We start from the raw sequence: 24,573 nt of genomic DNA, 5'->3' as shown, positions 1-24,573 counted from the left end.
AAGAGAAGAGAAGAGAAGAGAAGAGAAGAGAAGAGAAGAGAAGAGAATGCCCTGACTATGTGAGTGAGAAAGCTGAGAGCCTCACTTTGCAAAATTTTCTTGCTGAAGGGCTCACATATCAGCTGATACTCTAACTGTGCCAGACTGCCTGGAATTCATCCATCTCTGATCAGAATGTGAAAAAAGAAGTGTGTAAGAAGAATCCGTAGAAACAAAAGGTGACTGCCATTGATTCTTACATGAGAAAAACATGTAGTACTGCCTCCAAATTCTGCTTTTCTGTCCTTTTTACCTGAAAGCAGAGTTTTGTGTACATACAGTTAGAGAATTCTTCCTTAAACAGTTGACACAACTCATTGTTTTCTGTTTGTCAAGCCAAATCTGGGTGTGAAAAATATTTCATGTTAAAGGATGTTATTGCATGTAGTAATATTCACAGAATCACAGAATCACAGAATTGTAGGGGTTGGAAGGGACCTCCTGAGATCATCGAGTCCAACCCCCCTGCCAAAGCAGGTTCCCTACACCAGGTAGCACAGGTAGGCATCCAGGCAGGTCTTGAACATCTCCAGAGAAGGAGACTCCACCACCTCCCTGGGCAGCCTGTTCCAGTGCTCCGTCACCTCACTGTAAAGAAGTTCTTGCGCATGTTTGTGCGGAACTTCCTATGCTGCAGTTTCCAGCCATTTCCCCTTGTCCTGTCTCCACTCACCACTGAAAACAGTCCGGCCTCGCCATTCTGCCCCCCACACCTTTGATATTTATAGACCTGGATCAGGTCCCCTCTCAGTCTCCTTTTCTCAAGGCTGAACAGACCCAGTTCACTCAGCCTTTCTTCATAGGGGAGATGCTCCAGGCCCTTCACCATCTTCGTGGCCCTCCGCTGGACTCTTTCCAAGAGATCCCTGTCTTTTTTGTACTGGGGAGCCCAGAACTGGACGCAGTACTCCAGATGAGGTCTTCCAGGGCAGAGTAGAGGGGGAGGATCACCTCCTTTGACCTGCTGGCCACGCTCTTTTTAATGCACCCCAGTAAGCCATTGGCCTTTTTGGCCACAAGGGCACACTGCTGGCTCATGGCCAACCTGTCATCCACCAGGACACCCAGGTCCCTTTCCGCAGAGCTCCCCTCCAGCAGGTCATCCCCCAACCTGTACTGGTGCATGGAATTATTCCTCCCCAGATGCAAGACTCTACACTTGCTTTTGTTAAACCTCATCCGGTTTTTTTCTGCCCAGCTCTCCAGCCTATCCAGGTCTTGCTGAATGGCAACACAGCCTTCAGGCTTGTCAGCCAATCCTCCCAACTTCGTATCATCGGCAAACTTGCTGAGGGTGGCCATTATCCCCTCATCAAGGTCATTGATGAAGATGCTGAACAAGACCGGACCCAGCACAGACCCCTGAGGAACACCGCTAGTTACAGGCCTCCAACCGGACTCTGCACCACCAACAACGACCCTCTGTGCTCTGCCAGTCAGCCAGTTCTCAACCCACCTCACTGTCCACTCATCTATCCCACACTTCCTCAGCTTTGTTATAAGGACGTCATGGGGGACAGTATCAAATGCCTTGCTGAAATCAAGGTAGACTACATCCACTGCTCTCCCCCTATCCACCCAGCCAGAGACAACATCATAGAAGGCTACCAGGTTGGTCAAGCACGACCTCCCCCTTGTGAACCCGTGCTGACTACTCCTGATAACCTCCTCTTCTTCCAGTTGTCTGGAGATGACATCCAGTACAAGCTGTTCCATCACCTTTCCAGGGACAGAGGTGAGGCTGACTGGCCTATAATTGCCTGGGTCTTCCTTCTTGCCTTTTTTGAAGACCGGGGTGACGTTGGCTATCTTCCAGTCTTCAGGCACCTTTCCCGTCTTCCAAGACTTCTCAAAGATGACCGAAAGCGGTTCAGCAATCACCTCTGCCAGCTCCTTCAGCACCCGTGGATGAATCCCATCGGGTCCCATGGATTTCTGAACACTGATGTTGCCTAGGCGCTCCCGGACCACCTCTTCCCTGACAGAAGGGGGGTCTTCCATTCCCCAGATCCTCTCACTAATCTCCAGGGTCTCAGATTCCCGAGGGGGAGCTTTTTCACTGAAGACAGAAGCAAAGAAGGCATTCAGTATCTCCGCCTTCTCAGCATCCCCCGTTACCAGAACACCCCCGTCACTTAGCAGGGGAGCCACATTCTCCCTAGTCTTCCTTTTACTGTTAATGTACTTGAAAAAACCTTTTTTATTATCCTTTATCCCCTTCGCCAGATTTAATTCCAGGCGGGCTTTAGCCTTCCTTGTCGCATCCCTGCAGACCCTGACAACATTCCTGTATTCTTCCCAAGTAGTCAGACCCTTTTTCCACATTTCATGGGCCTTCTTCTTTCCTTTGAGTTTGTGCACGAGCTCCTTGCTCATCCACACAGGTCTCCTGCCACCCTTTCCTGATTTCTTCCTCACAGGGACGCACCGATCCTGAGCTTGGAAGAAGAGCTGCTTAAATGCCGACCAGCTCTCACAGGCCCCCTTGCCTTCCAACACCCTAGCCCATGAGACAGCTCCAAGTAGGCCCCGAAAGAGATCGAAGTTGGCTCTCCTAAAGTCCAGGATAGCAATCCTACTTTTTGCTTTACTTCTTCCACTCAGGATCTTGAACTCCACCATCTCGTGGTCACTACAACCCAAGCTGCCCCCGACCTTTACTTCCCTGACAAGCCCTTCTCTATTAGTGAGAATAAGGTCCAGCAGTACCCCTCTCCTCGTCGATTCCTCAACCACCTACATCAGGAAGTTGTCTTCAACACATTGCAGGAACCGTCTGGACCGTGCATGCCTGGCCACATTGTTTTTCCAGCAAATATCTGGATGATTGAAGTCCCCCATAAGCACCAGCGCCTGGGATCGTGACGCTGCTTCCAACTGTTTGTGGAAGGCCTCATCAACCTCCTCCTCCTGATCAGGGGGCCTGTAGCACACACCCACAACGGTGTCAGCCATACCAGCCCGCCCCTTGATTCTTACCCACAAGAATTCTTCTGTTGCTTATCTAATCATAAGATACAGATGTGAATAGTTACGAAATACTATTCAGTTCTCTGTTTTTTGGAGGGGTTTTTTTTTGTTTCATTTTTATTTTCTCCTTAACTCTGATTTCTGATTGCCCCTTTTTAATAGGGAGTACACAGTGTTTTTTCACAGAAGATTTCTTGCTTTTGTGTTCCGCTCATCTTTTCTTTCTTTTGAAGATAAGTAGAGGTCTTATGAAGTCCTCTGTTCTTTGTAATTTCTGTAATTATTAAGTGAGCTTATGAAAGTTTTAAACTCTTTTTATAGGCCATCAAACAAGATATAAAGGAGCTTGAACAAAATTTTTATCATGATCTATTTAGAGACATATTTATTTTGTTTATTGATTATCCCATCATATTAATTGCTATGACGTGGGAGCATGTGTGAGCACTTTACAGATATTAACAGATTTATCCTCACCAACTCCTATAAGAGGAATAACTTTCATTGGTTTTATAGATGAGGAACCAAGGCACATGGTTTAAGTGATTTCCTGATGTTTGCACAGGATGTCTGTGTGTCCGCAGCATAGCCAAGTGTAGAATTTCTACCCTTCTCATTCCCTGTTTACACACTTTTATTGCAAATATTCTCTGTAACTTTGATTTCTCTTATTTACAGGAAAGTAACAGAATTACTAAATTTGACCATCTACAGTGTGATATCTCTGTTAATCTTCTTGCATGTCATACTTCCTGGAAATAATTGATTTTGGAGATCCAGTATGGCATGTGTTTCTTCAGCAGTTGATTCTGTGTCTTTGATTCAGAAGAGTCCAAGGAAACAGAGTGAATTTTTGATTATAAATAAGGCCAGGATTGCAAGTTCTGTAGTTTATTATGAATTGCATTGAGTTCACTGCAAGAGCTGAATGTTCTTTCTGGTAGACAAGAACACAAGCACAGTGCCAGCTTGAATTCAGTAACGAAAATTTGAGTAGCAAGGTCCTGGTTATGTCCCCAGTCTCAAAGATGTGCTTTAGACCGAAGGCCTGATTTTCCAGTCTGAAAAGTGTACTTTACTGTTTTATTTGTCTGTTCCTAGGTGGCATTTTGCCTTTCTTCATGAACAGTAATTGTCATATGAAGTCCCTAGTGGGAAAGAAGTAGGTAGCACTTTTCCTGAGAGCTACCACATCTGTTTCAGGACTGGTACTGATCTCCAGGTTTGGCAGGTGGGGTAGAGCAATAGCACAGCAAGGCATTTGGGGGCCAGCAGCTAAAGAAGAAACCCCTGAGACAATCTAGGAGCAGATGGGCAGGATTTTAAGTAGCATCTGCCTGTTATAAAATGGGCTTTGGGATCCCAGTTTAGAATAAAAACTAGGTTCATGTTTGAATTGACATAATTTATTTTCTTCTGAGGTCTAAAGTTAGGGTGTAGTACCAAGTTCTTGTCTTGCTGTGTTGCTTTGAGATCTGCTGGCTTATTTTAAAAGAGAAGGAATTTCAACCCTGACACGCAAGCTTAAGACCTGGCTGGGCAGTAGTAACAAACAATCTGATTCAGATTATGATAACATTAGTATTTATGCACAGGTATATATATAACAGAATCACTGAATGGTCTGTGCTGGAGAACACCTTAAAGCCCACCTGCTTTCAACCCTCCTGTTGTGGGCAGGGTCAGCTCCCACTTGTCTGGTTGCCCAGGGCCCATCCAACTTTTTGTTTTTCTTTCAAAAACAAAAACAAAACACGAAAAGCCAAACGCACACACGCAAACAAGAACAACAAAAGCTAGCCAACACAACACTAAAACAATTGGAACTCAAAATCTAATCTAGGTGTTCTCACACCTTAATTTATCTGAGTGTATACAGTAGATTGGGGGATTATGACCTAATGTGCCAATCAGCATAAAGTGGGAGGAGAGTTGAAAGTGTATGTGAAATCATTTCTAGATCTTTCAGATGCAAAATATTAAGAAGTGATATATAATTGATTAAGGGTTGCATAATCACTGGTGTGATTAAAGGGACCACTGCCTTTTTTTTAATTTAGCTTTAATTTTCTTCATTTCCAGACAGCTGCGTGCAGCGTGTTGCTTCCTTGAACTGAAATTGCATGCTTATATTACTGAGTTTTATTTTTCTTTATGTTTCCTAGCAGTTCAAATATATATATATTTTTTTAATGTGAAGATTTCTAATAAAAAACTAAACAACTTTTGGAAAGTTAGTGTTTTTTTTTATGTTTCATAAAAACAACTGTGTTAAAAAGAAGCTATGAAACGGTCCGCTTCTTTCTCCATCTGTCAGTTTTCCTTGCCCTTCCTTTCTAACCCCAGGAGACTCTTAGGTGAGTTGACAGTACTGTCCTCCTCTAGAACTTCAACAGAGCTTCTGGCAACTTTATCAGTCACAAACTCTTACAGATTTTCATGGTTGCTAATTTTAAACTTCTTGGCAGGCAGAGGAAGACTGAATAAACCAAATAGCTTTCTTTTTGCAACTGTTCATTTTTTAAAAAATACATGCAAAATTATGATGTCATTTTTTTGTTGTTGTGGTTTGTTTTAGAGAAAGTTATTTACTTATCTAAATCTTGAAGCTCATTTTCAGTGGTTCCAGTGAGAGTTTTGCTTGAGCAGAACTTTGGAATTCAGTAGTTTTGTGTCTTAAAAAGAGGGAAGCCAAACTTCAAAATCAGGGCTTAGTGGTTGAATAATAGGGGGATCTATTTTGCACTGGAGAGACCCAGGCACAGGATAAGAATGGGGTCCTCTATAAAATACATTTAAAGAGTGAGTGAAAAAAGTGTTGAAGTGAAAGCTTTAACGACAGAAATATCTGTGTTCTTTAAAAATTTATGCATTGTTTACTTCTGTGGTGAGTGACAGTGACTGGGTCCTTGAAGTCTAATAAAAACTTTAGGATTAGGGGACTCTTGCCATTTAGGGCCCAGAGATACAAATCCACTGACCCTCCTCTGAACAGGCTGAGTACCTCCACAAAAAGCCACACTGCAAGTTGCTCAATGTTAGTCTCTGATGCATGCTACTAGGATGAAAAACGTCAGTTCATTTTTGATGTTCTTCAGATGTAGGCCTGAATAAGAAAGAGAGTTGCTTTCTGATATGTTTTGTCAGGGAACTAATTGTCATTCTATTACTGTTTTCAGATTTTTTGTCAGTCATACTGTATGTATGTAATGTCTGTACATTAGATGAGGGATAAGAACTGTGATTCATCACAGCAATGTAAACTATCTAGTCTCTGGTACTGTGGCATCATCTGGTTTTATAACGTGTACTGCTGTTCTGTAATGTCTTCTGCTAACTGAATATGAAGTGACAAGCAAATATTACTAGGTAGGATAAGTAAATGTTCTATAGACAACTGCAGTAGATTTTAACATATAACTTTTGTATACAGATGTTTACTTCAGTTATTTGGTTGCCTGCATGTTGTGAGAGTCTGGATAGCGTAAATGGCAGCAAACAGTCCTAGAAATAAATCTCTTTAGAGATAGGATTTTAGCTAACATATTAATTACGATGATTACTTACTCCTCTAAACCTCAGACTTACTTTTATGGCACCTTGTAATGATAGAAGTTTCCAGTCTCTGAACTGTTGTAGCTTCCTTCCATGATGGTAGATTCCATGATGTACACGTGATAATCATTGTCATTGTGTTCGTATACAAATTAGAATAACATTTAACTGCCATCACTTACTTGAAATGTCCTAGGCTGTGATTTTCTCTAATGGAGTTTAAATCACATAAATGATCCATCTATACTGACTTTGAAGTCACTAGAGAAAAATAGGTATTTGGGGTGTGTGATTGCTCACATCCTGAAGTACGTCTTTGCAAAGGCTGCTCCAAAAGTAATGTCTCCTGTTTTATTATGGCCCGTGGTGGCAGAGGTGGATATTGGTGGTATGTCAGTAGAGGCTGAAACTTCCCACCAATATTCAGTTCGATTTTGTTGCTGTGTGACAGATGGCAGCAGAGGGGCAGTCTGACAAATGCCATCTGATGTGGAAATGCATATGAAGCAAAGGTGTGTCAATGAACACCTCCATGTGGAAAAAATGGTACCTATTAACATTCATTGATACTTAGTGAACATTTATGAAAAGCAAACAGTGGATGTGAGCACAGTGAGGTGGTGGGTAGTGCATTTCAGCAGTGACAAGCCATGTTCCAAGACAGTGATGGGAAAGACAAGCCATGTTCCAAACAGCCACGCAGTCTCTTGTTCATCATTGATGGAAGTGCATAGCTAATAGTGATGACTGTGTTGAAAAGGAGTATTCTGTAGCTAAGAATTTACTCTATCAAATAGTGCTATTGTGCTCTTTGTATCTGTTGCCTAATTTCCATGGAAATAAATAGGAAGAATTACATTTAGACCTGCCTACATACTGTAATTCAGATGAACTGCTCCCCTTTTTTTTGGCATATACAATTTGGTGGAATTCTGTTAACACTTTTGGAAATAGAATTGTTCTAGGAAGTTTAGAGCCACAAACTGGAAACTAATTTTGAAATTTTGAATGAAAGTTCAGGTTCACTCGAGAAATCTGATAAAAATGAGGAATTCTCATTGTTGGCATTGTTGACAGAAAGCCCTCTGATATCCAGATGTCTCTGAAGCTAGGATCCAAATACACTGCTTTGGTATGAAATCCTGCTTTTTCTATCGATAGCTTTTTTTACTGTTATTTTTAGTCTGTATGAAAGTTTTTTCTCTCCAAAATATTTTAATGTTTGATCATCTGGCATTAATCTTTTGTGTTCAGATGACATACAACTTTCTTTATGTGTTAATTTGCAGTATGTTTGCTTTCTTAAGCCAATTGATCTGAGAAGTACTGAAATGAGACAGTATAAATCAGTGTAGACCTGAAGTTTTTTTGTTAGGTATGGGGGAAATAATCAAAAGTGTAGAATAAATCTCAGTTGCTGTCAACTATGAGGTTAGATTCTCAGACTGTCATAATAAATTAAGAAACTGGGAGCTATGTGACAGCAACATCAATCTTATTCTCTTGTTTCTGCAAGTCTTCTTGTTGTCTGAGTTTTTTTTTTTTTTTAATACTCGCTCCCTGGAGGAGGTAATCAATCACCATGAAGATTTCTCTGCATGGAACACTCAGGAAAGTGAACAGTAATCAGCTTAGAGTGTGAGGTTAATAGGTATAAGCTGAATCAGTCCATACTGACATTCTTGTTTGGTCCAATGTAGTTTTAGATAGCTTTATCTTAGTTCAGCAAACAAAGTCAGACTTTTATTCTGGGTTATGCATCCTTCTTTACCTTGTTTGTATTGACTTCATATCTTTTCTTACTTCATCTCAACTTTCTAAAGACATTCTAAAAAATTTTTAAGCTGATATGGCCTATACTGATGTATACCTGAAGATAAATGCTATGAACTATATTAAAATTAACCAGAACTTTGGGAGCCATACTGTGTATAGATCTTATGTAAAGCAAAGGAGACTATACATTCACTAGAAGGTATAGGATTTCAGCCTATTATATATGTCTCACCCCAAGAAATTATGTAGATCCAGTTAACAAACCAAATTCTTATAAACTACAAAAAGAAATCAGACAAAGTGGAGACCACCAAAGTTCTGTGGTCTGTGATTCCAAATACAATCACTGGTATTATATTGTGCTCTAGAATGGAATCAGTTCTTAACAATATTGATTAATGAAAATCGGCAAGATTTAGATTATTTAGATAAAGTCAAGAGATAGCCATCAAAAATAATAACTGCATAACTGCTTCCTTTGTGGGTGTCCAACCATTTGCCTTGCCTAGGCTACACTGAAGAGGAAGAATTGTCTTGGGCCACATATAGGACATATAGTCCGTATATGTAAGTAACAAAATCTATTTTATTTTTTTAGATTTAGAGTCCCCTATGTTACTGATAGATAACAAAGAAAATCACCCCATTCCTCTGAACATTTCATTAATTTAATCTTTTCCTTAGTCTTTATTGCCAGTGCCGAGGAAGAAAATGCTTCTTGTACAAACCTTGAGAATGTTACCAACTTGAATTGAAAGTAGTTTTGTTTTTCATTTAAAGTTATGTGGTTCTTTTTGGTTTGATTTTTGTTTGTTTGTTTGTTTGTTTTTTAAGAAAATAAGTGAAACAGAAGAATAGTCTTGCGTTAATCCAAAGCAGATTGTTCTGATCGTGGCAGGGTCTCTAAGTATATGCAAAAGGAAGCAGGTATAAGCAGTAGTTAACCTAGAAGAAGGATATAAAATATTGCTTCAGCTCAGACTGTAGCAGTTAATAACGCTGTAGGGAAAGCCCAGAGGCAAGACAAGGTAAGATATGAAAATAGACTGGATAATTTACTCAAGTTGTATCAACATTTTTCTTCATTTCATCAGGACTGCTGTTTGATTGCATCTATAATCCAGCATTGAAATTCTGAGTGCCCTACATGCAGCTGAACATCTCTGAGAACTGCTAGCTTACCACTAAGAGGGCTATGACTGTCCAAGCCTCAGTGATGTCAAACTGAAGGTTACTGGCATTCCCTAGAGAGTGACACTGTAGATGAAAAAAATACGATCAGATTTATATAAAATTATTTTAAAACTGTGTGTTGAAGGAATGAATAACACTTAAAAATAGTTGATGGAGAACTTTGTTGTGTTTAGGCATTGCTGGCAAGAAGCCACAGTGTGCACTGTCTAAAAATCAGGCGTGATTGCCAAATAAAAAGACAGAAGCTCCAGGTAAGATGTCACACAAAGAAGGTTGGATGTTTATTTTGGAAATGCTAAAAGCTATGAAAATGGGCTTTGCTTTCTTAAAATGACAGTGGTGCCCAGCTGTTTGAGAATGGAGTAGGCAAGTGACGTCAGGAGACTTGAACTCAGTGCAACAGTGGCGCAATGTCCATGAAGCTGTTTACTTCTGCTGAGCAAAGGGCAGGCATCACACACGGCAGAGCTGAGTTCCGGCATTACTTGAGTGTTCCCTGTGCTACAGATAGCAAATCAGTCTGTTTTACTGAGATGTATATGCAAAATCATGGGTCTTTAGATTCAAATTTAAGATCAAAATACCTTAATATAATAAACCAAATATTATCCCAGCAAGTTGAATGCATTTCAGGAAAACTGAATTATTATTTCCACCTCACATGCAGATTTGGCTGCATTTATGGTTGATGTAAGTAGTGATTTCAATAGATTAAGTATATTATTACCAAAGCTGTGGGAACAACATGAAAAAAATCCTTCAATTTATTGTCTGTAAAAGGCATCTATTGCAGCCATGTTTACACTCCGTTTGTAGTGTGAAATTCAGGGAATGCCACTGAGTGGTACAAAATAGCTACAGAAAAAATGTTTCAAGCATTTGATTTCACACATCTGTAATTGCAGAAGCCTAGTCTGTGTGTGTTCAGGTGCTCGGTAATCATGAGATATGGGATTTTCTGGGACAGATTAGGAGCATCATGTTTGGCCTTTTTTACATGATAATAGAATGGTTCTAGGGAAATCTGGTATTTTATAATATCCATTGATCATTTTAGAGCGATTTTAGTATTCATCATCAAAAGTGTTCTTTTTTTTTTTTGTTGTTGCTTTTTTTTCTGTAAAATGTGCTTTATTTGTCAGGGAAAGATAATTTTCCTCACTTTGTTTTTTTTAATTTGTACTCTAGTAAACACTGCTGCTGAATCTGTTTTTTTTTCAAGTGAATTTTTTCTCAGCAAAGGCTCTCTTGAAGTTTTCTTTAACCATATTAGTGAAGTACTCAGTTGAGGGGTTGGTGTTCTTTTTCCTTTTCTTCATCATCACATTTTTGTTTGTTTCTGAAGGTGGAGGGCAAAAAGCAGAATTTTTGCCCTTTGTGTAAAAAGTGGAAAATTTGAGATGTGCTTTTAAATTCTTGGTGAAGGCTGATGTCAGAGCTGAAGATGCAAATCCATGTGTATAGGTATTGGTGCCTGTTCCTTCTAATGCTCCCCTTAGTGTGCTCATACAGAGTTGATCTAAGAAAGCTGGTTTGACAGTTATTTCAGTCAGCAATGATTCCTGTTTTCATAGTCCCCTCAGCTGATGCAATGTGTCAGCTTCTCATCATTAACATGTTGCTACATGTGTGATCATTCCAGCAGAAGTGCCTACCTACATCAGCTCACCTGATTGCATGTGCTTAGCACCTGTGTGGCAGATTTACTCTTCAAGCTTCCAGAGCAATCCTGAGATTAGATCTTCCAAGACACCCATTTCAATAGAGCCTCATGGTGCATGGAGGGAATGGAATACAGAAGTGAGAATGCGTTTCATATATTGCTGTCGTTAACATTAATTGCTAGAAATGGGTAGTTTTATATGTAATATACTGAAGTAATTTGAATGATCTCTGCAGTAATATTTTTGTGTAGCTATAGCTTAAGATCGATGAGGTAGACACCAGAAGGTCAAGGAGAATCTGTAAGATTAAGAAAGATACAGAAAAGGCAAGTAGGGAATGATTAACTATTTCTCACCATAATGGCATTAGGGGACACGCTTGCAACCAAGCCGTAAAACATCAAGTTTGAAGCAAAAAATGTACTGTATGTAACTCAGTTAAATTGCAGGAGTATTTGCCCCAGCATGTTGGGTACAGAAGGGTTTAGAAGAATTCACAGAGGAAAGGTCTGTCAGAAGCAATGACCAGCTAGTGGTTTAGGAACATCAGTAGGTATGTGATCGCTGAAAACAGGAAGGCATGTAAGCTATAGGTGTGTCCCATCTGTATACTTTCCTATGTGTCCACTATAGGGCAGCATTAGAGATAGGATGTTGGGTTAAATGTATAGGAATAACTATGACTATGGTAAATGAAGGAATGTGATTTTTATGAGATTTTCAGTCTGCTTGCTGATTACAAATATTCATATTATAATGATTTTAAACTTTCAAAATTAGATCTTCATGATTTCTGAACTTGACATTGCTAGTAATTTCTCTTACAAATACATATATCCTTAATGGTATTTGATTGCTAACTTTTGAGAAAAGTCTGAGAATAGTGCTATCAGTAGTTCATCTCTCTATTGCAGTGTTCTGCTTACTGAAATATTTCAAAGAATCATGTAAAATTCATAGGATTGGCTCCCTGGCTCATGAGTCCTATTTTCAGAAGTCTCCAAAAAATGCAATGGTAAGTGAATTATGCCATTGCTCCTAAATGCTTTGGAGCCTTCAAAGATTAAGCTCAGATTTCTGAGGGGCTTGAGTGCTTGAGAATTCAGACATGAAAGAGAAATGTCAGAAGAGGGGAAGAAGATCATGGAAGGAATTGGGCAGTGGACATCCTGTTCTTGTCATTTACTCTATATAACGTTACCACTTCTGTATCTTCCTGCTTGTGGTTTTGGTTTCAGGTACCCTTAGCAGACCTTTGTCCCGCATATCCAGAGAGGACATTTGGTCCAAATAGCTTCTTTAGGCCAAATACTGAGGGAAGCTTGGAGCCAGATCAGGGTGAAATACCAGTGGAGCTAGTTTGAAAAGTTCATCAGATAAATTAGATGAGAAAGTGAAAGTATTTGTTTATTTAATAAATAAAGCATCCATGTTTATCAGCTGTAATGTTTCCTACTCTTTGATAGTGTTCCACACTACTGTTCTCATATGACTAAGATACACAACACAAGTTTGATTATTTGAAGGCGGTGGGCCAAAAACCTAGAGGTCTTATGCAAATTCAGGTATGTGTTAATTAGCATCATGCTTCTGATCTATCTATCTATCTATCTATCTATACATGCATATATACATTTGTATATATACATACTTCATCTCTCCCATTTGAAAGATAATACTCCTTTCCCAGCCTCTCCCTGAGCTAACCTTACCCTTACTCCTTATTGTCCTTGGTGATGACTGGCCAATTTGGAGTCCAGGTCTCCCTGGATACACTCTTGTTTAAGCCCTGTATATTTAATTCTAGCTTCTGTGCTGATTGCCATTCTAGTTATGTATTTGTGTAGATAAGAAGTAGCTAAAGGCTATAGAAACTGAGCTTCTGTTTTCTAGATGCGTCCATCAAGTACCATCAATGTATTTGACAGACACAATAATGGGATGGTTCTTTGAGAAGAGTGTTAAAGAGAGAATAGTACTTAAGGACATGTATTTACTTTCTCCTAGTTTTTTCCTCTATTTGAGGATGAGAGCTGGGGCAGATTATGTAGGATAACCATCTGAGCTCAGCTCAAGTGAGAACCTTTCTTCATCTTTTTGTGAGTCTGGATTAAGGTAGCTTGCAGAAACCTTGTTCCAACTTCCTCTTTGGGGTCATCAGTAGCATTCTGAGATCCAACTATCCCATAAGTGGTGCATAATGAATTCTGGGAGCCAGTGCACTGTCAGGTGGTGAGGCCAACCTAGATGAGAGAACTTAGGTCTGATGAAGAGCCTAGGAAATGAATTTGATTTTCCAGATATCAGTTTAAGAGAAGAGAGAACTGCATTTACTGCTTCAGGGCTGCTGTCCTCCAGGTACTGGTTCTCGGTAACATGAGCAGTGTCAGCTAATCTTATGCAAAAGGTTGCCAAAGAAAAGATGTCTGCTCTGAAAACCATGTTTTTTTTTAAGGAGTAATAAGGAATGTGAGCTTTGTATTCGTACTCAATTTAAAATTTTTTAAACAGAGTTTTGGTGGGATTTAAAGCAGATGATCAAGAGAAAAAGATTCTGCATTGTCAGAAATGACTTTTTGCTTGTATTAGTGTTAGGCCTTTGGATGCAGGTCTCCAGCAGGTGTAAAGTCTCAGACAAAGTGACAACAACTAAAGCTGCTGAGGATCCACTCTGTTTTTCAAAACAGTCAACAGCCTGATTTGACATCTAGAGCCTAACAAAACTGAAGCCAAAAGAGTTTTATTGAAAAAAAGTTGACTTCTTATTTTGATGTTTATGGGGAACTTAAATTGCTAGAAAGTCTTGTCCAAAATGTAATCTCACATATGCTGCATTACCGGTGTTTACATGTTCTGCTGGGTAAGTTCAGCTGCATTGAACAAGAGTTGCACAAACAATGGAAGAAAGAAAAAGCCTCTTTGGCAGCTACTTCATTTTTGAGCATTGAAGAATTTCAGATACACGAAGGGATTATTCTGCCTAATCTATCAAAGTTTGAGCTCTTTGGAGTCAAGAGAGCTTCTTTCCTAACTTTAGAAGATTTTTTACCCCATTCTCTAAACTGGACTAGTAGAAAGCTGATGTTAATAATTATATTATTTGGAAGAAAGTTTACCTAGAATATTGAACTATATTTAGTTCAATAAATATTTTTCAGGTAGCTATGGCCAGTATATTGCTTGGTATGGTTGATATTATACAGTATTGCCTTTTAAGACTGAAGTAATACAGAGTGCTCCAGAAAGCCTGTTCCTAGTGTAAGACCTAAGAAAAGAAGGTGCTAATCCTGCACTACCACCTGGCCAAGATTTAATGGAAGTCATGCATTATGGAGTTACTGATACGGTAATCCTAGATCCCAGCTGCTCTCTTTCTTCAGCTCCTTCCCTTCATTAAAATAATTTTGAGGCAAGTAAGTGAAAACAATTGGATGAAATTCTTCATAAAGGATTTTTAAAGAGTTTTGCTTGAAGTTAACATTTATTCCAGCATATGGGCTTGAGTATTGGTGGTAAATTAAGCTCTCTCTCCATGGAAGTGGTAAATCACTAGCCTTTACAATCAAGAACAGAAAATAATGTTTATAAATCATTGCATTTGTTTCAGATTATTCATCAGAGCTGGAAGACAATAATTCAAGTTGCTTTGTGATACTGTAAACAGAATGCTTGGAATGTAGCATGCTTTGTAGTAAAATTTTGGGATTTGTACATATATCAACTGAGACTTTTTCTTTTAAGAAAGTAAGTATTTAGCTAATCTTCTGGAGAATCTAGATTTCAGTGTGCTCTTTGAAAGAAACTAGTTTGAGTTGTCATTTATGGGGTAGCACTGCCTGCTAATTCGCAGATGAAGTCTCAGAAAGTTGTCTTATTTATAGTTTTCTTCTCAATGTGAAAGCATTGTCTTCATGTTTCCTTTTCTTGGTAGTGCTTTAATTACCCTAGAGCTTTCTCTGTTTTTGAAAAAGAGCTACAGTTCCTGTCATCTACACGAGGTGTAAGCAGCCCACCAGCACAAACAGCAATAGTAAGTTTAGCTGAGCAAGTTGCCCGAGCTAGTTTATGTTCCTGTATTAGTTACCAGCAAGAGTTTCTCCTGCCCTTGTACTTCCTGACCTTGCCTGGAAGAGTACTAGCAGAAGCAGCTTGGTTTTACCTTGTTGTACTGTGGCCAGTCCTCAGGAATTAATTTCTGCAGGAGCTCTGCCAGCTCTTCTGAGGTTTTCACTGTTGTGGATCGTTTATTCAGCTTTGCTGTATTCCTTTTCCTCCTCCCCCTCTCCAAAAATAAAAACAAAACATACACCAACACATTTGCTGACATATTGGCACATCTGGTGGAATAACTAACTGGTGGGAGAGTCTCCATTAAAAAATAAAAATAAAAACATGGACTTCTCAGGTGGCAAGTTGCTTTTATCCAAAGAGAAAATTGAAAATGGATGTGATGTGTCTTTTATGAGCAAAACAGGAGTTGCAAGGTTGAATGTGAGTCAGATATCATGTAAGTGTCAATGTTTTCCCAATGCCGAAACATATGTCTCTGTTAAACACAACAGCATAAAAACTTTTATGCTCAAGGGACCCTCAAAACAGCCAGTAGCTAATGCTGCCTTTGTGGTTTTATATATTTGCCTATTAAAATGACAATATGGACATGGAACATTTAGATTTAAGAAGCCTTCTTTTCATTAAACAACATTAAACAAACTGACAAAGTAGGGGGTTATGACTCCAGTAATTGAAACATGCTGTTCTGTTCAAGACCAGAACTCTATAAAGACTCTTTTCACCCAGTAATGCCCTTTGTGTTTGCCTGCTACCCCTGCTAGAAATTACTGTAGGCCTGAAGTATGTCTTTCCAAGTGAAGTGGGAGTGACAGTGTGCAACACCACACTTGGCAGATGGGGTCGTAGCCTTTTTAGGATGTTAACATTCACTGTGCATTGGAAATCAATTTGTAGCTCGGAGTGCATGGAGTCTTAGCTGGACTCCTCCTCTACACTGTTGTTTTCATTGTTGTTTTTTTTTTAAATGTTAACTTTAAACCTGCAATGCAGGAAAAAGAAGCAGATGAGTCAATTTGGATTAATTGTGTTGGAGTCCAGGTAGTTTTCATTAGCTTAATTTACAGTGTGTCTTTTTATGGATTCCCTTCTCTTCTAGATGCATGTTCTAAGTCTGTTACGCTGTGTTTCTTTTTGCTTTTCTCCTAGACGTTGATGAGTGTCAGGATAACAATGGAGGGTGCCAGCAGATTTGTGTAAATACTATGGGCAGCTATGAATGTCAGTGCAAAGAAGGCTTTTTTCTGAGTGATAACCAGCACACCTGCATTCATCGCTCCATTGGTAAGTGTCTGATTTTGTTCTTTAGAACAATCGTGTTCAATTAGAGTTGCAGAAACTGTTTCAGAGGAGTAATTTTCAGCTCCAAATCTGGTTGTTTGGAATTTGTTGATTCCACTGCTACCTAAACTTAAAGCATAACCATAAACAAGGTAGAGGAAAAGGCTTTAGTTTGACAAAATTATACATGAATCAGACAGCAGGCTCTTGGGACAGGCGGAAAAGAGATTTTCAACTGGCAATTTTCTGCTTCTTACTTTCAAGACTCAAAAGCTCATCTATTTATTGTATGGTAGCTCACCCTTTGCCCGTCATGTAACTCATGGCTTCCTTGCAGACTGATGATGGCTGGTACTATGTTGGCATACCGTTATTTGGTTCCGTACCCTATGTAGGGTGGCTTAGAAAACAGCTTCTCTGTTGCCTATGCATTAGCAGTAGGACTAAGGAATCCCTGCTGCTTATTTCAACTAGAGTAAGCAGCTCTGCCTTTTCTATACATGTCAGACACAGAAGACGAGTTTGAGTGGAAAGGGAGAAAAGAAAACAGCATAACTATAAATCTTTGCAATTAAGTGGGCTCTTTATGTGTTCATTCAGACTTCTGGTGACCCTGGCAGCAATGGGAATATATTGTAGCAAACTCATTTACCAACAGGCAATACAGAATGACAAAGTAGCAAGATGAGTCTGGTGATCAACAACGAAAGCATGCTGTAAATTTCAACAAGCCAAACAAATTGTTCCGAGCTGTTTTGAGTCACTAAAATTAATCAGAAAATCCTACTTGAACATAGAGTATGAATATAGTCACCCTGTTTACAAAGCTTTGTAGTCTAGCATTTCAGAAATGTAAATGTATTTCTGGCACTGTGTGCCTGTTTACATAGAACTATGAAGACAAGGAAGAATTTCGATTTTTAGAAATATGAAACTCCACAATATCTTCACAGGTTCACTTTTTAGCGTGACTGTTAAGTTTTAAGCAGTTGAGGTATTTTGATTTTGACAAGAGCATGAAATTAAGCACCATCAGCTAGTGTATTTTAAAGGTTGTGATCTAGCAAGCTTTTATTATCTGTTTCAACAAAAATTGTTCAAATTTCTGTCCAGCATAAAGTAACCCTGTCACAAAGATATCCAGCAGAGCAAGGAATAGTAGCTGGAGGCTTAATGAAAACCACTTGCAGAACACTGCGATGCAATCATTATTTCAATTTGCACATTATAAAAATTCCCAGTTGTAATAAAAAAGAATTTAGTTATCTGAGATGGAAACTAATGAACTAAATGAAAAATGAGGCTCTGAAGGCAAAACTTTTGTGTAAAGAATAGATTTATTGAGGGAAATAGGTGAGTTTTTATTGCAAAGAAGATTTCTAGTTAGCAGGAAGGACTGTGGAAATGGATTTGAAGGTTGAATGCTTCATGAACTTAATAAATATGCAGGGGAATAACATATTTGTGTTAACTTCTTTACAGGGAAAATGTAAAATAAGACATGGCCATTTAATTTGAAGTAATATCATACCATTTAGAGAACTGGAAAAAAACCACTCACCGCCAAATAGACCAATCGTGATCACAAAGTGGTTTATGATCAGAAGTTTTGTAACCTTTGAAAACTAAGTGCCAATTTACAATAAAAGCAAGCATTACATTGCAGTGTCCTGATCTCACATACAAATATATTGGGTAAATGTGCTGGAGGAAGGGAATGAGATGGAATGATCTATTTCAGTTGACAGAGGTGACTGAACTGCAAACAGTAAACATTGCGTGGTGAGAAAGCAAATGGCTTTTTTAATATCAGTGTTTACGCACTTTCATCTGTCTCACTCGTAAGTGCCTCTACAAAAAATGCTGGAGCACAGAAATACCAAAATACTTTCATCAACACATTTAGCTAGATTTGTGCCTTGTGCTAGATTGTATCCATACCTCTGTTGGTAAACAAGGCTGAAGTGGATGCAGGCATAATAAACACATAGCATTGCAATCCAAACATAAATGTGCTGACTTGCCAAAGCACTTTAGCAAGCTTGTTGACTTTGAGTACAATAAGATCTATTAATTACAGTGGGATTACTCTTCTGTCTCTGGAAAATGCATGTGCAGGCACACAATCCCCCAGTCTCTTCAAGGACTTATCTAGTATAAAACAGTCAGCCGCAAGGTTCTTCATTCATCTCACTACCACTTTTTTTTCTCCTGTTTTCAAATGCCTTGGCATAAGGGAAGAAGCATCGCAAGGTGCTTAGGATGCCCTTGGGATTGGGATGAGTTCAGAGTGAAAGGAGCAGCACCAACCTAAGCAGTGAATGCCCTGCCTGTGAAGCAGTTCACCTTCCTCCACCCTCAGCAAGGCTACTGCTGCTGACATGCGCTAACAGCTGAGGAAGTAGTGTCTTCCAGTATCAGGCATTCTCTTCCTGATTGTCAGATGCTGGAGAGAGATGCCCTGGGCCTGCTCCATGATTTGCAGGGTGTATTTCACCACTGCATGCCTACCCACAAGCTGTGGTTAAAAGCCACACTGGAGTTCATGGTAGGGGTTTTTAAGAGCGTCTTTGTGTCCCAGAGGACATGTTTGCTTGCCATCTAGAAGTCTTCTCATTATTTCCTGCAGACAAGAAGGATTAATGATCTGCAGAGAAATACGTATTTTATACCAACAAGAGGCCAAGCTGACATTAAAGTGAAGACAAACCCTGGTTTCTTAGTATTTGCTCTATTTCACTACCTCCGTTACAGGCCTTCTGATTTCTTATGTTAGTCTCTGCATCTTTTGGGAGGAGACTATGCCCAGTACAACTTAGCTCATTTATTTTTGTGTAAAATTTAATTTCCCTCAGATTTCAGTACTAGTTTACTTACAGTAATGATGGCAACAACAGGGAGGGAAAATGGATGGTGAAGGATATGGGCAACTTAGCAGTTGTTTATCTTAGTCATCTTAATTACCAGCGTTGTTGTGCAAACTGTGAATTACACCAGAAAAACATTTGTGTTTCCTCATGTCTTAAAAAGAAACCAGAATAAAACAGCTGTTACTGTATCATCTCCAGCTCCAGAGGGAGCATGTGTTTAATAAATGTGAAGATTAGTATCATGTGCTGCAGCTGTGACTGAGTCAGGTGAGTGGCTTACAGCATGTTTTCCCTTCATTTGGTGATAAGCCAAAAGGCCCAGTCCAGCAAAGTCTCAGGGCACATCCTTAAAGTCTTAATGATATTAAAGTTGGTTAAAAATCTGAAATGGGCCTCAATGTATCAAAATGTACGGAGTTTAGTTATATGCCGTTAATGACCCTGAGGTTCAGAATGATCAGGATGTCCTAATTGCATTACAGCTGTTAAAGACATTGTGTTTAAGAGCACGTGCTACAAACTGCCTCTCCAACCAAAATTCTCAGCTGAAGTGATACAGAAGGCCACCTCTGCCCTAGAGAGCAAGTCTCTAATGCACAAAGTGCAATTTGCTTATAAGCCAGATACTTCAGGAGTTCTGCGGCTAGGAAGACTTCTGCCTTTTTAAGTTCTATGCCTTGGATGTCTATCAAAAGTATAGTTATATTAATGGTCTTACATCTGCTAGTTGGTCACTGCCAATATTTTTATAAAGCTAGTGCCGAGTATGCTAAAAAGGCAGATGCAATTAGGAGTGGTAATGTTAAGTGAGGACAAGAAGAGGGGAAGAACAACCAGACTATAGGAGTCTGGAAATTCTGATGGTCTGGTCAAGAGGTGGAAAAGCTTTTTGCATGGTTGTTACCATCATTTTCAAGCCTGTTTAAAGCAAAGAAACAAAATATTTGACAAAGAACTGCATATCCCATTAAACTTATGTTCTTAGCAGAGCTGGGGATTTTGACACGTAAAGTCAATCTATAGTGATTTAGCTAATTACAGTGCTACAGTCTCAAGCTGTGTCTCTTTCTGCACGAGTGCAACGGTCTAGTCCCAGAGGACAGAGAAGTGTGCAAAATCAAATTGTCTCACGTTTGTGATGGGCTGAATGTACTTACTGTGCTTGTGCTTATGGTAACTTGTAAACTTGGTTATGTGTTTAAACTCTTGTAAATTCTGTAGTTGCAGCATAGGAGTGCTAGGGTAAGCTGATATCAAACCTACACAGTCCTCCGAGGACTATAGATTAACCTTTGTTCAATTTTTTTTCTCTTCTACTTTCCATGATATGTTTTTACTCCTTACCTATTTTCTTAGTTTGGTAGGATTCCACAGCATAGAATAATGTCTTAGGATTCTGTGGGAGGAAGCATGCTCACTGTCCAGTGCAGGAGAGGTCTGCAGTTTGGGTTTCTGAACTTTATTCCTGTGTGCTGGTGCCTAGTGAGACTCTGAGCAGAAGGTTATTGTGAATTCTGTGAATTTCTGCAATGTGCTATAGAGGACAGAGGTGCTTTTTCTGCAGAAGCACAATAATCTATTCATATTTAGATCAATGTAAAAGGGTGACTTTAAATAATTATGTGTTGCCAGCACCGTTCCAGACTTTATGAAATACAGCATTTCTCATCTCAGCTATGAAAGCTCTTTCATGATGATGTAACAAGTTAAATTACTCCATTGCTTTCAGTATACTTGCCATAGCTACCTTGAGTACAGGCATCCCATTCACTGAAACAGAGTAGTCTTATTTGTCTTTCAAAATTGGAATCCTAATATGATTGTAAAGTAGAGGAATGTATATAAATTTTAAGGAAATTAGTTCATGTGCTTTTAGATAATGGAATAAGAAAACCTTTCAGGCAGGGTAAGTTTTATCTGGACAAACATAGTGTGATCTTGGAATTTGTTTCCTAAAACTGCTGCACACAGCATGACCTGGCTGTAATAGAAGCTCATTTGTTTATATGTTCATATGATGCATTTTGAATAAAAAGTTCAATTGATGAACTGGAATATAAGATGCAGAGTGTATCCGGGAAAGAAAAAGCTTGAGAAAGCATTTTGAATCTCATTGTACCCTGTTAGAAGTGTGAAACCTTATAAAAGTGTGTATAACACACAAAAATTACTGCACTTTGGCTTCAGAGATTCTCCCTTGCTCTAGCAGTCAGCGTGAAGAACACCTTGCGTTTGCTTTTCTTCATTCCTTTGGAATGGAAGAACTTTTTAATTCGACTGGAGGGAACACGCAACAGCTGACAACACCTAATAAAGGTAAAAAAATCTCACTTAGGCTTGACCTTGTATTTCTTGTGTGTTGGTGATTTGGCACAATTAAGACTAGTAAAGCTACACTGGTATAAACTTAATTTAAGTGCAGTCTGCCTTCTGTTCAACTATGAGGGTAAGCAGTAACTATATAATCATGAAAACAGTATTAGGTGAAAGATTAGGATTAGATGTGAGAGTAAGCAGTCTATCCAGAAAAATGTGCAAAAGGAGGTTTTGTTGTTAAGTATCATAATTGTCACAAACCTGAGGCTGCAGGCTTCCTTCTATAGTTAGGAAAATGGAGTTGTTAACACCACGGTATCATCTTAGGCACTTGTGGCTGTGTCTGAACTACAAGATAGATTCACTCCATTAAAGAAGCTGTAGTCCTGTTCATCAGAGCAGTCCAAATGGAAACAAGTATGTGAGGAAATGGTGGAGGGTGTGAAATCACTATGGAGTTTCAGTGTATCCTAAGCTCAGAGTTAATTAGAGCCATGTATGATTTGCTGCAGGCCCCTGTTGAGTTCCTGTGCACAAATTGAGACCTATTTCATCCTTATATTCCACAAACTATGGTGAAGTCTCTTCATACTCTTAGTTTTATAGCTGACTTACCTTCTGACAGAAAAATACTGACTGTTCTTTAAATTTTTCTGAAGCTTTGATTTTGGTTTGATTCAGAAAGATTATAAAATTTTGCTAAGTATTCAATTCCGTGCACTGCTTTGCTTCTGCTGAGGTAGGTTACACTAGTAAACAGATTGATTATCTGGATGCAATGGGATGAACTCATTAACAATGAAAGCAAATAATTCTCCCAACACTTAGGAACACTAGCAAATTCCCAGATGTTGCCAAAATCTGTGATTGAACTTAGAATGTGGTGCAGAAGCTATCCTGCATGTAATAGGTCCCAAATTTAAGTGTCCATGATCAGAACATATATACTTTTTAAACAAAAAAGATAATAATTAAAATATATAAATTGGTAAGTAATCAAGAAGTTATGTGCAAGTTGCTCATAGCGTTTGCACACAGTGCTTGAATATCTTCAAAGACAGACACAGTTGCGTGTCCCTGACTAAATGATAAACTAGGACATGCAGATAATTCCTCAGTGAACCAGCATCTGAAATAGAGCAGTAGTTGTTTCTGCATGGCTCCATAGCCAGTGCCTTTTGGTATGGAAGGGATGAAAGTAAAGGGGGAAGAGAAGTGTGTAAGAAATAACGAAGCTGGAGATGCAACAAAGTGTGTCTTGGAAAGAGCAGCTGTTTGAAAGATCCTGCAGCAGCATGACAGGCAGCCAGCCTGCCAGGGGGAGCAGGGAATTTCTGAGCTAGATCAAAAACCTTTCCACACCTGTGTGAGAGAAAGTGCGGCAAACAGCCTGTGGCTCAGCTCCTGACGGGCAGTGCTGACAAGATGGGAAAGCTACACGCACGACTGGGAAAACACACTGGAAAGTAGTACATTCAAAAAAAAAAATCAGAGTGAAAATACGCAAAGAGGGCTTTCACACTCAATCACTCAATAGCATTGGAAGTGAACCAATGTTCTGTTCGTACTGTCTGCTCCGGGTATATCAGGATTACACCAAATAAAAGAACTGGTGTGTTTTTTAAAGCCTCTAGCATCCAGTTGACTGAAACATCAGGTGAGAAAGATCTGGGAAGAATATTAAGCCAGAATGTACTGGAAAAATCTTGCATTTGCACGTGCATACAACAAATGGACTCTGTTTTTAGTGCACCATACTTTGAATTTGTTATGCATATCTCTCCTGTGCCATCAGGGATACTGTAATGAATTATTGGCCCAATTCTGAATGCTGTGTAAAGATGCTCATTGTCTTTCGTACCTACTGTAGTGACTTAAGGGCCTCCCAGTATTTCTCTTACTGTTTTTCACTCTGTGGAAAAATCAGCCACAGACCATATTGTAGGCACTGTTTTTCTTTTCTGGTATTCATGACATCTTACAGATTTGATCCAGCACGAGCTCTCTAGAGGCTGATACTGCATTGTGTTTTTGGCTGTAAACCAATAGGAATTCAAGATATAAATGCTAAATAGCTGTTCAAATATACCTCCTGCTCTTCTATACCCTCCTGTAAATAGTATGCATACTATGCATTTAATGAGTCCGATTTATTATTCAAATCCATGTACTTAGATTTGAAGTTGCTCTGTACTATTCTGAAATAATTTAGGAGTTAATGGAAATGAGAAGGGTGATCCTTGCATTTAAAGCAGTGTATATTTTCAAACATAACAATGCTTGCATGCTTGGCTAAGCTTTACATCCTTGAAGTATCAAGGCAGTGAAATAGTTGTTGCTGTTCTTGATGGTACTTTCATATACATATGTTTTTTTTATATTTCAGCACCAGTCAAGAATAGGGCCAGACTGTGCTAGAGCTTAAACAAATTTGGAAAATTTACAGCCTGAGTGAATAAAGCAGACACAGGGCAGAGGACGGGACAAACATATAGTCACAGTGAATGCTTTCACAGCAGAAACGCTGCAGTAGCCCCAAGAGATATTTTTAAGAGGGAGCACAAACAGAAGATAGGAGTGAGAAAAGGGCATGTCAGCTAAAAGGAAGGTGAGAGAAGGAGTGAGAGAGATACACAGCCAAATGGGAATAAAGTAAAATGGAGGAGACTAAATCAAGGAAGAAAAGAAAGCTGTGGATCAGTTAGTATAAGGCACTCTCAATCACACTTAAAGAGTCATGGCAATCAGGTGAGATCCCCATTGACTGGAAAAAAAGGGTAACATCACACCCATTTTTAAAAAGAGTAAAAAGGATGACCCCGGGAACTACTGACCTG

The 24,573-nt window shown here is 39.2% G+C and overlaps 1 protein-coding gene across 1 annotated transcript in view; it reads left to right on the top strand.

Moving 5' to 3' along the window:
* Nucleotides 1–24,573, top strand: part of SCUBE1 (signal peptide, CUB domain and EGF like domain containing 1) — a 201,347-nt gene that overhangs the window by 40,409 nt on the left and 136,365 nt on the right. Inside the window, exon 4 of the mRNA XM_042890068.1 lies at nt 16,419–16,553. Coding sequence (XP_042746002.1) covers nt 16,419–16,553 — 135 coding nt within the window. The remainder of the gene's footprint in view (nt 1–16,418; nt 16,554–24,573) is intronic.

This window comes from Lagopus leucura, unplaced genomic scaffold (genome assembly GCF_019238085.1).
Source record: "Lagopus leucura isolate 7727_CA_CO unplaced genomic scaffold, USGS_WTPT01 Super-Scaffold_100159, whole genome shotgun sequence".
NCBI classification, from domain to species: domain Eukaryota; kingdom Metazoa; phylum Chordata; class Aves; order Galliformes; family Phasianidae; genus Lagopus; species Lagopus leucura.
This window is presented reverse-complemented; position numbering and strand designations above follow the sequence as displayed.